Genomic DNA, 14,906 nt, shown 5'->3' with positions numbered 1-14,906 from the left:
AGTTTATATATTATTTATTTATTTGTTAAAACGGCCAGTTATTTATACTGTTTTATTGTTGTAAAAAGGAAAACTTTTGTATTGTTTTGTTTGGCCAAAATAATTTGATTAAAATATATATTTTTTAAAAAAGGATATCAGGGCGGTAGTGAGAGATGATATAGGTTCTATGGAGAAAAAGATTGAATCCAATTGAGTGGAAATTAGAAAGAGTAAGGAGAAAAAGGACTGATAGGTGCAGTCTATAGGCCACCAAATGATATCACAGTGGAGCAGGCAGAAATAACTGATGCATGTAAAAATGGTACGGCAATTATCATGGGGGATTTTAATCTACATGTTGATTGGTCAAACCAGGTTGGTCAAGGCAGCCTCGAGGAGGAGTTCACAGAATATATCCGCGATAATTTCCTTGAACAGTATGCAACTACGAGGGAGCAAGCTTTCCTAGATCTGGTCCTGTGTAATGAGACAGGAATAATTAATGATCTCATAGTTAGGGATCTTCTCAGAAGGAGCTATCATAGTATGGTTGAATTTAAAATACAGATGGAGGGGGTGAAGGCAAAATCCATTGTGCTTAAACAAAGGAGACTACATGGGATGAGGGAGGAGTTGGCTAAGGTATATTGGGAGCAAAGATGTTATGGTGGGACAATTGAGGAACAGTGGAGGACTTTCAAAGTAATTTTTCGCAGTGCTCAGTAAAAGTATATACCAGTGAAAAGGAAGGACTGTAGGAAAAGGGATAATCAGCCATGGATATCTAAGGAAATAAAGGAGGGTATCAAATTGAATAAAAATGCATACAAAGTGACAAAGATTAGTGGGAAACTAGAGGATTGGGGAAACTTTAACGGTCAATCGAAAGCCACGAAAAAAGCTACAAAGAAAAGTAAGATTGGTTACGAGTCTAAACTAGCTCAGGATATAAAAACAGACATTAAAGGTTTCTCCAAATTGATAAAAGGAAAAAGAGTGGCTACGATCAACTTTGGTCCTTTAGAGGATGAGAAGGGGGATTTAATAATAGGAAATGAGGTAACGGTCGAGGCATTGAACAGGTATTTTGTCTCGGTCTTCACAGTGGAAGACACAGATAACATGCCAATAATTGATGGCAAGGAGGTGAGGACCTCGAAACGATCACTAAGTAAGTAGTGTTGGGCAAGCTAATGTGGCTAAAGGCAGACAAGTCTTCTGGCCCTGATGGAATGCATTCCAGGGTACTAAAAGAGATGGTGGGGGAATAGCAAATGCGCTTGTGGTAATTTACTAAAATTCGCTAGACTCTGGGGCGGTTCTGGCAGATTGGAAAACACAAATGTGACGTCATTGTTTAAAAAAGGAGGTAGACAAAAGGCGGGTAACTGTCGACCAGTTATCTTAACTTCTGTAGTGGGGAAAATTTTTGAACCTATCATCAAGGAAGAAATTTTGGAAAGGATTCTGAGAGATAGGATTTATGATTATTTAGAAAAATATAAGTTTGATTAAAGATAGTCAGCATGGCTTTGTGAGGGGCAGGTCATGCCTCACAAGCCTCATTTAATTCTATGAGGATGTGACGAGACACATTGATGAAGGTCGGGCAGTGGATGTGGTGTATATGGATTTCAGTAAAGCATTTGATAAGGTTCCCCAGTGTAGGTTCATTCAGAAAGTTAGGGGGCATGGGTTACAGGGAAATTTGGCTGTCTTGGTAATTAAGATAAATGGAATTTTGTCCTTCATTGCTTGAGGGATGGAATTTAAAACAGGGAGGTTATGGTGCAGCTGTCTAGGGTGCTGGTGAGGACACACCTCGAGTACTGTGTACAGTTACGGTCTCCTTACTTGAGAAAGGATGTACTGACACTGGAGTGGGTGCAGAGCGTCACTAGGTTTGATTCCGGAGTTGAACGGATTGGCTTATGAGGAGAGACTGAGTAGACTGGGACTATACTCATTGTAATTAAGAAGAATGAGGGGGGATCTTATTGAATCATGTAAAACTATGAAGGGAATAGATAAGATAGAAGCAGGGAGGTTATTTCCACTGGCGGGTGAAAGTAGAACTAGGGGGCACAGCCTCAAAATAATAATAATGTTTATTAGTATCACAAGTCGGCTTACATTAACACTGCAATGAAGTTACTGTGCAAATCTCCCACTCGCCACACTCCGGTGCCTGCTCGGGTCACGGAGGGAGAATTCAGAATGTCCAATTCACCTAACAAGCATGTCTTTCAGGACTTGTGGGTGGAAGCCGGGGCACCCGGTGGAAACCCACGCAGACACAGGGAGAACGTGCAGACTCCACACAGACAGTGACCAAAGCCAGGAATCGAACCCGGGTCCTTGGCTCTGTGAAGCAACAGTGCTAACCACCGTGCTTCGGACTGAGATGAGGAGGAACTTCTTCACTCAAAGGATTTTGAATCTGTGGAGTTCCCTGCCCAGTGAAGCAGTTGAGGCTACCTTGTTGAATATTTTTAAGGCAATGATAGATAATATAACAGTAAAGGAATTAAGGGTTATGGTGAGTGAACAAGCAAGTGAAGCTAAGATCAGCCATGATCTTATTGAATGGCGGAGCAGGCTCGAGGAGGTAGATGGCTTACTCCTGCTCCTAGTTCTTATATTCTTAGGAATAACTTTATGAGGCTGCTGATGATTTTGGTATATAGTTAATATCAAGCAAAATCAAATTTCTGCGTGTGCACATAAATGTATACAATGCAACCTAGGTACAAAGAAATGGAAGAGAGACTTTTGCAGCAAAATACTACATGTAGTTATGTTGAAACATCTCTTCACAAAACAAATTACTATTTTGCAGTATGTGACTTGAAGAGGAAAGTGCGAAGCTGTGCAAGAATGTGGGGCTAAGTGTCAAAGACTAATTATAGAATACAGCAGTCAAGTAGCTATAAAAATTGCTATGCATCAAGCAGAAAAGTTTGGAATTTAGATCAATATCCCACCTCAACTGGGAGGTCCTCCACTGCACTTGTGCTCGACAGTTCACCATCAGCCTGAGGAAAGCATAGATTACAGAAATACTTAAAGATAACATACAGGAAAATCAAAGTAAACAATGGTAATAAGTTTTCTCTTCATTTTTTTTGCGACAAAATGAGATTGCAGTAAGATCTTAGCATCTCAAATTAATCTTCACAACAGTTTTGATAAAAAGGAATCACCAAGGGAAAAAAGGCAATGTTTAAAATAATAAGAAAATAATAAGGTTTTCTGCCCACACTGAATTGGTGCACCGTGTGGTAACAAAGAAGCCCAACTGACAATGAGGAAATTTGATGATGGAAGCATTTTCGTGCAGAGGGGAAAGGAGCTGTTGCTTTATTTGATTTTGATTTGATTTGATTTATTGTCACATGTACCGAAGTACAGTGAAAAGCATTTTTCTGCGGCCGAGGGAACGTACACAGTACGTACATAGTAGACAAAAAGAATAATCAACAGAGAACATTGACAAATGGTAAAATAGTTTTAGTAGGTCAGAACGCTGATAGGAGATAAAAGAAAAGGGACGGGGAGGGGGGAGGGGGAGAGTTGCCATGCTCCGGCACCATCTTGAATGATTGCAATTGTAGCAATTACTGGAGGCTGAGTATTTCAGGCTTTAATCAGATGAACAGGCAGGTTGCTTGGTGAGTTTTTAAAGATTTTATCCCTCTCAACGAAGGCAGTAGTTTAAATCGGTACTGGGATAATACAAGTATCACACAAAATGTATTGCTTAGCAAGTTAAATTACTTACTATAATAACAGATATTAGTTGCAATATTTCTGAACTTGAAACCTAATTAACTAAATAAAACACAATAAAGATGGCAGGGCAGGTGATGTGTTACAGCTATAGCTTGTGAGATCTCGTGGACACCCGTTTGACTCTCGGCAACCACATCTGCATTAAATGTCCGCAGCTCGAGGGTCTTCAGCTCAGAGTCGATCAAAGTTAACTAGACAGTTTGTTCCAAGAGTCAGCCACACCCCTTAGTTAGATACTTTTGATTTGGTTTATGGTCTGGGACAGTTGGGTGTGGCAAAGAATGAGGTAGATACAAGGACCCAGAGGGCAGCAATGGCAGCGTTTCAGCCCTTTGCAATTGTCCAACAGTTTGAGGTTCTTGTCACATGTGTGGACGAGAGCAGGGACTGCAGGGTGGAAAAGCAAATTGATCATAGCATACTGGTGTGTGCGGGTGGGGGTAAAAAGGAATGCAGTTGTTGTAGGGTACAGTGTAGTTCGGGGGGGAATAGATATGGTTCTCTGCAGCCACGTATGTGAATTTTGAAGGCTATGTTGCCTGCCTGATGCAGGATTAAGCACATCACCTCAAGGCTGGAGAGCAACCTGGAGCAGGAGTGGGCAGGATCCAGTAGTTGTTGGAGAAATGGATACCAACAACACAGTTGGACTAAGAAAGAGGTTCCACTGAGGGAGTATGAGCAGCTTGGGACCAAATTAAAAAGCAGAAGCACAAAGGTAATAATAATCTCCAGATTGCTACCCAAGACCCAAGTAAACTGGTAAAAGACAAGTGAGATCAGAAAGTTGAATGCGAGGCTCAAGGTTTGGTGTACGGGAAATGCGTTTCAATTTTTGGGGCACTGGCATCAGTGCTGAAGGAAGTATGAACTGTACTGTTAGGACAGTCTTCATTTGAACTGTTGCAGGGGCCAATGTCCTGGCGATTCTATAATTAGGGCTGTAGAAAGGGTTTTAAACTAAATAGTCGGGGTTCACATGGGGCAAGGTTAGTAGAATTGAGAACAGAGATACTAGTAATGGTAGCCAGAGCGTGACAGACAGGGACAGAGTGTATAAACATAAGAGTATACCAGCAAATAAGGTTACAGTAGGGAAAAATGACTTTAAAATAACAGAAAGAGTTAGATAAAGAGAGACTTCGAAATTCAAACTTAAAAAGTTGAGGCAAAAGGAAAGCAGGCATCTTGATATAGTTAAAGACAAGCTGAATGGTGCAGAAGGGACATAGTAATAGTAATAGTGAGTCAGAGAGCAAGGTAAATGTTGGAAATAACAGTAAAAGAAAATTATGTAATTTTATCTGAACCGGCAAAGCATCCACAATAAGATAGGTAATGGATCAAAGAGATAAATAGTTTAGATCTAATCACCAATACAGGAACACAGTTGGGAAATAAATATTCCAGGATTTACAATATTGTTTTTAAAAACAGGCAGAATGGAAAAGGATGGGTAGTACTGATAAAAAAATTACACAAGGGCAGACACAGGATAAATTATCACAATGAATGAGGGAATTACACTAAACAAATATTTTTGAGTCTGCCTTAACTATAGAAGACAAAGTTCCACCCCTGAATTACAGGCTAACCGAGGGGCTAACAAAAAGTAAGGAAATTAAGACAATTCAGCTCAGAGAAAAAGTACTGAATCTGTCTAGCTCTGCACTCTGCTTCCATTGCTTTTTGAGGAGGAGTTTCAACTGAGCAAAACAAATTCTCCTCTCTGCCTCAAATGGTCAACGTTTATTTTTAAACAGTGTCCCCCACTTCTAGATTCTCCCACAAGAGGAAACATCCTCTCCACATCCACCCCTGGGGGACTTGTCTTATGAGGAAAGGTTGGACATGTTAGGCTTGTGTCTGCTGGAGTTCAGAAGAGTAAGAGGAGTCTTGACTAAAACATGGAAGGTCCGTTCGGATCCCAGCCTTGGGTCACCGTCCGTGTGGAGTTTGCACATTCTCCCCATGTCTGCGTGGGTTTCACCCCCCACAACCCAAAGTTGTGCAGGTTAGGTAGATTGGCCACGCTAAATTGCCCTTAATTGGAAAAAAAATAATAATTGGGTACTCTAAACTTATTTTAAAAAACATGGAAGATCCTGAGTGGTCTTGACAGGGTGGATGTGAAGAGAATGTTTCCTCGTGCTGGAGGAGTCTGCACTGACCTTTCAAATGACCACTCCACCCCCCAACCGATCCCTATCCCTGCAACTCCATAACCTAATCTGGACCACCCATATAAATGCTGTGGTTACAAAGGCTGGTCAGAAGCTGGGAAATCTACAGACCTCCCAACTCCCCGAAGTCTGTCCAACATCTACATGGCTCGAGGCAGGAGCATGAATTAGCTTAGGTAAGTGCAATTCCGACACAAGAAGCTTGACATCATGCAGGACATGGCACCCCCTTGATTGGCACCACATCCATCACCTTCTAAATTTGTCCCTCCATCTCCACCACCTTCTAAATTCATCCCTCCACCCGACACACAGCTGCAGCAGTGTATACCATCTGCAAGATGCACTGCAGCAACTCACCAAGACTCCTTCAATAGCATCTTCCAGGCCTGTGACATCTACCAACTAGATGAAGATGCGAAGCAGCTGCAAGAGAACATCACCACCTTCAATTTCCCCTCAAAGTCACATACTATCCTGACTTGGAGCTTTATGGTCATTCCTTCACTTTCATTTAAAGTCCTGGAACTCCCTTCCTAACAGCACGTGATGTTCCTACAACATATGGACTCCAATTGTTCAAGAACGCAGCGCACCACTGCGTTTGCAAGGGAAATTAGGGATGGGCAATAAACGCTGGTCTCACCAGCGATGGCCACACCCATGAATGAATTTTAAAAATACTTTTATTTAGTAATGGTATCCATCAATACAATTCAAAGGGAGAACAAATCATTTAAAGCAGGATAAATGGAATTGAGGTACAGATCAGCAATGATTTGATTGAATGGCACACTAAATTTAAGGGTCCTGGGAATGTAACGGAGTTTCATTAGATTGATTTCTGAAATGAGAGGATTATCCAATGACTTCTAAATCTTTGGAATTCTTGACCCCAAAATGCTGCGGATACTCAGTGTTGAGTACATTCAAGACAGAGATGGATAGATTTGGGTGTGAAGGGAATTAAGGGAGGGAAGAGGAGTTGAGGTAAAATATCTGTCATGAATGGCAGAGCAGGCTCAAAGGGTCAAATCTGATTTGTCCTATTCCTTCCTTAGTTATTATTCTGCTTTATATAATTGTAAAACATCTTTGGGTTTTTCTTGACATGGGTGGCAGGGTGGCACAGTGGTTAGCACTGCTGCCTCACACGCCAGAGACCTGGGTTCACTTCCAGCCTTGTGTGACTGTCTTTGTGGAGTTTGCACTTTTTCCCAGTCAATGTGGGTTTCCTCCGGGGCTCTGGTTTCCTCCCACAGTCCAGAGATGAGCAGGTTAGGTGGATTGGCCAAGCTAAATTGACCCTTATTAGTGTTCAAAGATAGGGCAGCATGGTGGCGCAGTGGGTTAGCACTGCAGCCTCACGGCGTTGAGGTCCCAGGTTCAATCCCGGCTCTGGGTCACTGTCCGTGTGGAGTTTGCACATTCTCCCCATGTCTGCGTGGGTTTCACCCCCACAACCCAAAGATGTGCAGGGTAGGTGATTGGCCATGCTAAATTGCCCTTTAATTGGAAAAAATGAATTGGGTACTCTAAATTTTTTTTTTAAAATTTGTGTTCAAAGATGTGCAGGTCAGCTCGGTCATGGGGTAACAGGGATGAAGCAGGAGATTGGGCCGAGGTAGGGATGCTCTTTCAGAGGGTCGGTGCAGACTTGATGGGCCGATTAGCCTCCTCCTACACTGAAGAAATTCTATGATTCTACTTCTATTTGTACAATATGCTTGCCAAGTTCTTTTATTCAGTTGTTTGGCCCTGGAGAATGGTGTCTGATGCATTTTGATTTCTATCTGTCACCTTTTGAGTGTTTTCTGGTGATAACCTTATACAGAAATCCAATTGGGATTATTTATGAAAACCTCAATTTTACAGCAGTATGGATTCTGTAACTACATAGCTGGAAGCGCAGATGCTTTCTTCCTGTTCTGTGCCAATTGGGTTCTTTCACAACAAGCCCAACCTTGGACTTCATGAACGTCAGAAGATGAATGACAGGACCAAGATGCTGTACGTTTCACTATCTTATGGCTAAACAACTGCAATAATGAACTCGGCTTGTTACGTCTTCATATCTGTGGAGACAAATCTAATTTGTACAGTACTGTTACTCTACTACATTATAAATTACTTTGTCCGGTACATAAAATTAACAAAAATAGAAAATATCTCTAATCCCTAACAGAATGGCAGGGATTCTTGCTATGTAGTTCTTGTCACAACAATTTAAAAGCTTCTCTTTCCCAAATATTCATTAGTCAAACCCTGAGTCACATCTTTATTCTGTAGGGTCTCAGTTAATGACAAACGCAAAGAGAACCAGTGAGCCAGCAAACTGCAAATACATGGCACTAATAAAAAAATCATTTTACAGGACTGCATGGGGAAGCTGGGTTGTGAAAGAAATAGTGCAAAATGTTAGCCACAGAATCATTGCTCTACCACGTGCCAGGACATGAGGAACATTTCAATAATAATCTTTATTAGTGTCACAAGTAGACTCACAATAACACTGCAATGAAGTTACTGTGAAAAGCCTCTAGTCGCCACACTATGGCGCCTGTTCGGGTACTCGAGGGAGAATTCAGAATGTCAAATGCACCGAACAAGCATGTCTTTCGGGACTTTTTAAATTTTAATTAGCAACTTTTACTGAGAGTGCTATGGAAACATCTTCAGCTCACCAATTTGTACTGAACATCTTGAGTTGTGCCAATTTTGCAAACTGAAGATTATACTAGATCTGTATCCATAGGCTTAGTAACATCACCTTCCATGGTATCACTACATATCACATAAATGCTATATTTTAGTTATACGATTTCTATATAATGTAGCTTTGAAATATTCAGTACTAATATTTTTGTACAATTATGCAGCCCTTTCTCCCTCCCAATTTATCTAATTTATTCTAAAGCTGGTTCACTCCTTTGCAACCTTAAATGCCGCTTGTGTGTGATTTACCTCGTGTCCCACAATAGCCCCATCCTGTTCAGCTAATGAGTGCTCTTCCGGCGGAACGTCATCCTGGTGGATAGCCTGGCTCTTCCTCTTCTTCTTTTTCGTCGAATCCGAGCAGTCACCTTTTGCTTTTTGTTGTCGGTAATGAGCAAACTGTGGAGAAAAGTGAAGGAGAGGTAAAGGGAGAGGTATGTGAGGAATAGATAGCATGACCACAGCACCAGCATGCTGAGAGAATATTGTCCAATGACCACACATAGAGATATTGAAGTCCAGTAAGATCCAGGGCAGGACTACACAGGCAACTGCGCTCTTGATATATGTGTTAAATCATAATTTCAATTCTGTTTCAAAACGCTTTGCTTTTTGCTGTTAACATAGTTATTTTAATAGGACTCTCTTCTCTGACCCTGTACAAAAATCTGTGCAACACATGACAGAGTATTATTGATGTAGATGCTAGTGTCAAGCTGATGTGCATTACTATGCCTCCTGCTCACAAGTCTTAGTTCATCATTTTTACACAAAAAGTTAAGTGATGATAATTTATTTTGCACAAGAGTAGCCCTACATTTTTTTCACTGAGTAGCTGCATTCCTCCTCTGCTTTTTAAGCAGCTTACAACAGATTAGAGCTTTGGCACTTACATTTAGATTCTGTGAAGCTACAATATGTATCCACTGGTTAGTTTATATAAGAAACTGGAGGCGTCTGGGTACAAGAAAAGAAACCCCAGAACAATCCACTAAAGATGATCTAATCATTGAAGGTCACCTCAGAAACTGTGAAATTAGGAGGGCACTATCTTTCCTGGCCTTTCAAGAGAATTAAATTGAGATTCCCATTGTGTGAACACCTCAAAATTAGACAGCGGAAACAGTAATTTAATAGAATCTCGTCTCTTCTGACAATGATCCCAGCTTAATAAATAAAGCAGGAATGCAGTTTGATTAATACTCAATTTAACAGAATTTGCTCAATGCCTAGGAACAAATGTTACATGTATATCTGATTCTTTAGCGAGTTCCAACAAAACTGTAACAAACAGGTTCTAATGAATGATGGAAAGATCCTTCAGCATTCTGAGTAAATACTTTGCTATTAAAAAGCAGGCCAAGAAGCTGTTTCAATTCTTGGTCTGAGCTCAATTATCCAATCTTAGCTGGTACTGCACAGAAGGCACTGGAATTGGCCCTATGTGTTCTTGGTTCTTTTTGACGACGGTGGTAGTAGAGGAACAGACTGGTGGAGATGTACAAGGCTCACTGTAAAACTTATTCTGGATAGAATGTCACCCATATCTTTTTATTAAAACAGTAAAAAAATATATACAAGACCAAACGGTACAAACACTCATTTTGTGTTAGAGAAACAGGGTATCCTCCCCTCAGTACCAATGTATGGGGAGGGGGGTGGATGCTCTTTAAAACAGTTCAAAACACATTTCTACAAAAAAGCAAATGGTACAAGCACTAAACTTTGCGCTGGAGAGATCAGATACCCTCGCCCCTGTACCAACAGAAGGGAAAGGAAGGGGGTGGTGGGAGAGAGGGGAAAGGAGGGTGGTGGTGAGGGAGGGAGTGTTGGTGAAGAGGGGGCCCAATAGGGCACTGCCTGAACTATCTACAGAAGTTAAATTAGTTGCTGATGCTCGTTGCCTAGGTTCACCAGTGAAGACTGACTACTTGAATTAATGGTTGCCGGCACCTGTCGAATTGCATCATCGTGTGTACCAGCACTTCAGAAGGGAAGGGACGGAAATTCATTTGACGACAAGCTCCCATTCAGTCCTCTCACAAATTGATTGTAGCTTTCGAGGGAAGATGAGATTGGACTGCTGTGAAATTTCCTCTCGTTGTGGTGAATTTCAATTGGTGATTACCTGAGTGAATTCAACTGAAACTTTTGTTTTAAGAGAGTTGGCGAATTGAGGATCCAAAAAGGTTTATTCTAACACAATTTTTTCTGTTTTTTCACATAATTATAGCACGACACAAGTCAGATAGGATCCATCTTGCGCCATTTCTAATCATCACCTGAAAGCACATATCCTGATGTCACCCAGCTCTACTTCACCACATCTGTTGGTCCTTCTACTGCTTCGGATTCTTCATTGCTACTTAAGCTCCCACCATCAGTGACAAACAATAATGTTCACATATAATTATGTCATTATTTTTGAAACCACCACAAATGGAAAAAATAAAGAGGCAAAATTTGCATGAAATTAGAGGATTGAAAAAATATATAGAATAGTGACAGTGGGACATCTATCCCAGTCTATATTATCATAATATAGACTGGGATAGTCATAGTGTAAGGGGCAGAGAGAGGGGGAAAATGTCTCCCAAGTAAATTCAGAATAAATTTTTTGAGCAATATTTCTGGCCCAAGGTAAGAGGCATTGTTGGATCTGGTTCGGCAGAATGATGTAGGTCAAGTGAATCAACTGTCGGCAGGGCAGCATATCAGTAATATTGATAATTGTATCATAGGAATTAGGATAGCTATCGAAAAGGAGCAACACACTAATTGGAGAACTACCAATTTCAGTGGGATGAGAGAGATTCTCGTTTACTTGGGTCAGGTCGCCAGATTAGTAGGTAAACACGAGATGTATATGGGACTGCTTATAACGGGGAAATGATTCAATAACTTATCACGGTACATTCCCACAAGGAGAAAAAATGGGTCAACAAAAGCCAAAGCTGCTTGACTTCCGGTGACGGCGGGCGGGAGGCAGCCGCACACTGGAGGGCTCCCACTCGGGAATAGAAATTTCGGGGTTTTAACGCCCGGTCCCAGGGGCAACGGAGGCTGAAAAAGCTGTAAGAAGGCACAGGGAGGAGAAATGTCCAAGCTTGGGGAAAAAACGGCCGTGAAAAAGGGGGTTAATAAAAATCCGCCGGTGAGTGGAAAAGTCAGTGCAGGAACTGTAAGGAAAGTGGGGGCTGGAGCACCAGGGGAGGCCGCATCACTCACAGCAGAAGAAATGACCAAAATGATGGTTGTGGAACTTGAAAAACAGTTCACAAAGCACATGGAAGCGATGAAGAAGGAGATGGGGGTGGTATTGAAAGTGCTCGTGGAGGAGGCGATTGTCCCGGTGAGGGGAGAGGTATCAAACGCAGCGGCGGAGGAGCGGGAGCAAGGTGAGACACTGAAGGAATTAGAAGAAGTATTATCGCAGCACAGTGATCAACTCACCTCGATGGGGAAGGAGTTGCGGAAGGTGACAGAGACCAACAAGGGTCTGTGAGCCAAAATGGAAGACCTGGAAAACAGATCCAAGGGGCAGAATCTGAGGATCCCGAAAAGGTGGAAGGCCCAAAGCCGATGGAGTATTTTGCCACAATGTTGACGGAACTATTGGGGGAGGGGGACGATCCCTCTCGATACGAACTGGATCGGGCTCATCGGCCGTGGAGGCCTATACCAAAGGCGAGTGAGCCGCCAAGAGTAGTAACTGCGTGTTTCCGTCGGTACAGCGGGAAGGAGAAGGTCCTGTGCTGGGCAAAGCAGAAGCAGGTGGTGCAGTGGGCTGGAGCTGGTATACGCATATACCAGGACTTTACGGTGGAGCTGGCGAGGAGGCAGGCAGCCTTCAGCCGGGTGAAGAAGGCACTGTACATCAGCAAGGTGCAGTGCGGCACAGTATATCCAGCTAAGTTGAGGGTGACCTACAAATCCAAGGACTTTTATTTTGGGACGGCGGAAGCAGCGGAAGAGTTTGCGAAGGCAGAAGGACTCTGGCAGAATTGAGAAATGGGACTGAGAGCGGGTCGTGTACCGATGTAGCCTCATGTAACTTTATTTTTTCACTGCGTGTTGGTGTATGTACTAAATGAGTCAACGCTGTACATTGGGACAAGTAAAGAGTTGGGACTTTCATTTGCAATGATGGTTCTTCGGGGCTTGGTTGTGTATGCTGGGGTTGTGTGCTAAAGGGGATTTCTTGGTTTTCCTGGGACCAGGCAAAGGGGAAGGGGACCCGGGCGGGGCCTCCACGCTGGCCGGTTTAAGCCGGCCAGTGAATGGGAGTGAGGTGGGGGGGGAGGGACTGCGGCCATCGGAGCCTGGTAGAACAGGTTTCGGTGAGTCTAGCCGGGGTGAAAAGTTGGGGAAGGAACCGGGGGGGGGGGGGGGGGGTACCTGGTCAAACAGAACAAAAAATGAGAGAAAAGCCTTGCATTCATATTAATCGCATTGAGATTGTGGTTTAACAGGTGTTACAATTATTGATACCATTAAATATGATAAAAACACTTATGATAGAAAATGCCACTGCCACTTTTGCCACAGCATGATCTCAATTGACCTACACTTTCTCCATTAACATTGCAAAGATTTTCTTTTAAGAATATCCAATTCCCTTTGGCAGTTACTATATCTGCTTCGACCAACCTTTCAGGCAGCCCATTGCTAGTTATAACATGAAAGTTCTGAGAAAGGAAGAAATATGGGGAAGAAGAATCTTTTAGAAAGAATGAATAAAATATATGACAAAATAAAGGGGGCAGGGAACAGAGCAGAAAAACTGAATATATTATTTCTAAAATAAAATTTGAGATTGAAAAGTGTACAGAAAGCAAGCACTGATATTCAAAGTGTTTTTTCTGTAAGTACCACAAAACATTGGAAGATCAACATGTACATCTGTATGTGGGCGGTACGGTGGCACAGTGGACGGCATGGTGACAGTGGGCAGCACGGTGACACAGTGGTTCACATTGCTATCTCACAGCTCCAGGGACCCAGGTTCAATTCTGGCCTTGGATGACTGTGTGGAGTTTGCACGTGATCCCCGTGCCTGCATGGGTTTCCTCTGGGTACTCCGTCAGATGCAGAGTTCAGCCAGTTACTTGGTGCCATCTTGTAGTAACCTAGCAATGCCTGATTATGCCTGATTAAAATTGGGTATTTTAAATTAAAGAATTCGCCCGATTAAAATGGATAAAGAATTGGGCATTTTAAAATCGTACTGCAATCAAACCTCAGGCAGGCTGTTGGAATTCAGACTTGACCAAATACATAACCAACAGACAAACTGCCAGAATATGTCTGGACCTGCCCCGTCAATCACCAGTCAAGGAGATCATTGCACCCTATTGATATGCATAGGTCGATTGTCAGTAGATTGAGACAGACTTTCCGTCACCTAGAGTTTCTACTGTTACCTTATATGGGAACAGGTTATGTGCAGCCCACACCACCAAAGATGGGACACCTGGGGCGGGATGGGCACAGGTGGCCTATCAAACGGTCATCAACCGGAATATTGGCTGCGGAGACCCCCTCCCATGGCATCATTGGCAGAAAGCTAGAGAAATAGCAAAAGGGTGTGATGGAAGGGCGATAAAAACAGGCACTCCTCGGAAGCAAAGACTCAGTGTGTGAGGTGAACTTGACCAGATCGGAGAAGTGGAGGCCAGACCAAACCTTGACCAGACCAGAAGAAAGAAACTGCCAGCGAGAACCACCTTTGTGAAGACAGGTCAGAGGAATTCCAGCAATCAGATCATAGACTACCAAGCCATCTTTATGGATAGTAAACACTTTATGGATAGGTAAAACCTTTGAATAAGTAAACTGGTCGAAAGTACCTGAGGTTTTACAGGTACAACAATCTTCATCTGAAAATCCAACCTCGCATATGTAGGTTGTCGTGAAGGGCAATAGTAACAAAATGCTGGCTGTTCCTGGGAAATGGTATTCCAGAATTGTCGTGTTTTTAATGTGCCGTCACAGGTCAGGTACAGCAGCTTAGTCTTTTCATTTGGAGTCAGCTGTAAGTTAATAACTGACTCTGGGGTCTCAACCTCAAAAGGAATTTTTCACCCACCAGTTCTCTTTTAAAATCTAAAACTTCTCCTCTCATTTGTCAGTACTTCTCTGCATACAACACACATGGCTTTGCATCCTTATTTGCACTGGCACAATTGACAAAACCATACCTCAAGAAATCAACTTTCTACTGATTTGTTCCGA

At 42.5% G+C, this 14,906-nt stretch overlaps 1 protein-coding gene across 1 annotated transcript in view; it reads right to left on the bottom strand.

The window, feature by feature from the left end:
• Positions 1 to 14,906, bottom strand: part of LOC140395958 (pericentrin-like) — a 401,239-nt gene that overhangs the window by 372,150 nt on the left and 14,183 nt on the right. Inside the window, 2 exon segments of the mRNA XM_072483987.1 lie at positions 2,967 to 3,017; positions 8,922 to 9,071. Coding sequence (XP_072340088.1) covers positions 2,967 to 3,017; positions 8,922 to 9,071 — 201 coding nt within the window.

The sequence above is a fragment of the Scyliorhinus torazame genome, chromosome 2 (genome assembly GCF_047496885.1).
Source record: "Scyliorhinus torazame isolate Kashiwa2021f chromosome 2, sScyTor2.1, whole genome shotgun sequence".
In the NCBI taxonomy this organism is placed as follows: Eukaryota; Metazoa; Chordata; class Chondrichthyes; order Carcharhiniformes; family Scyliorhinidae; genus Scyliorhinus; species Scyliorhinus torazame.
The sequence above is the reverse complement of the archived record's forward strand: the minus strand, read 5'-3'. Positions and strand labels throughout refer to the sequence as shown.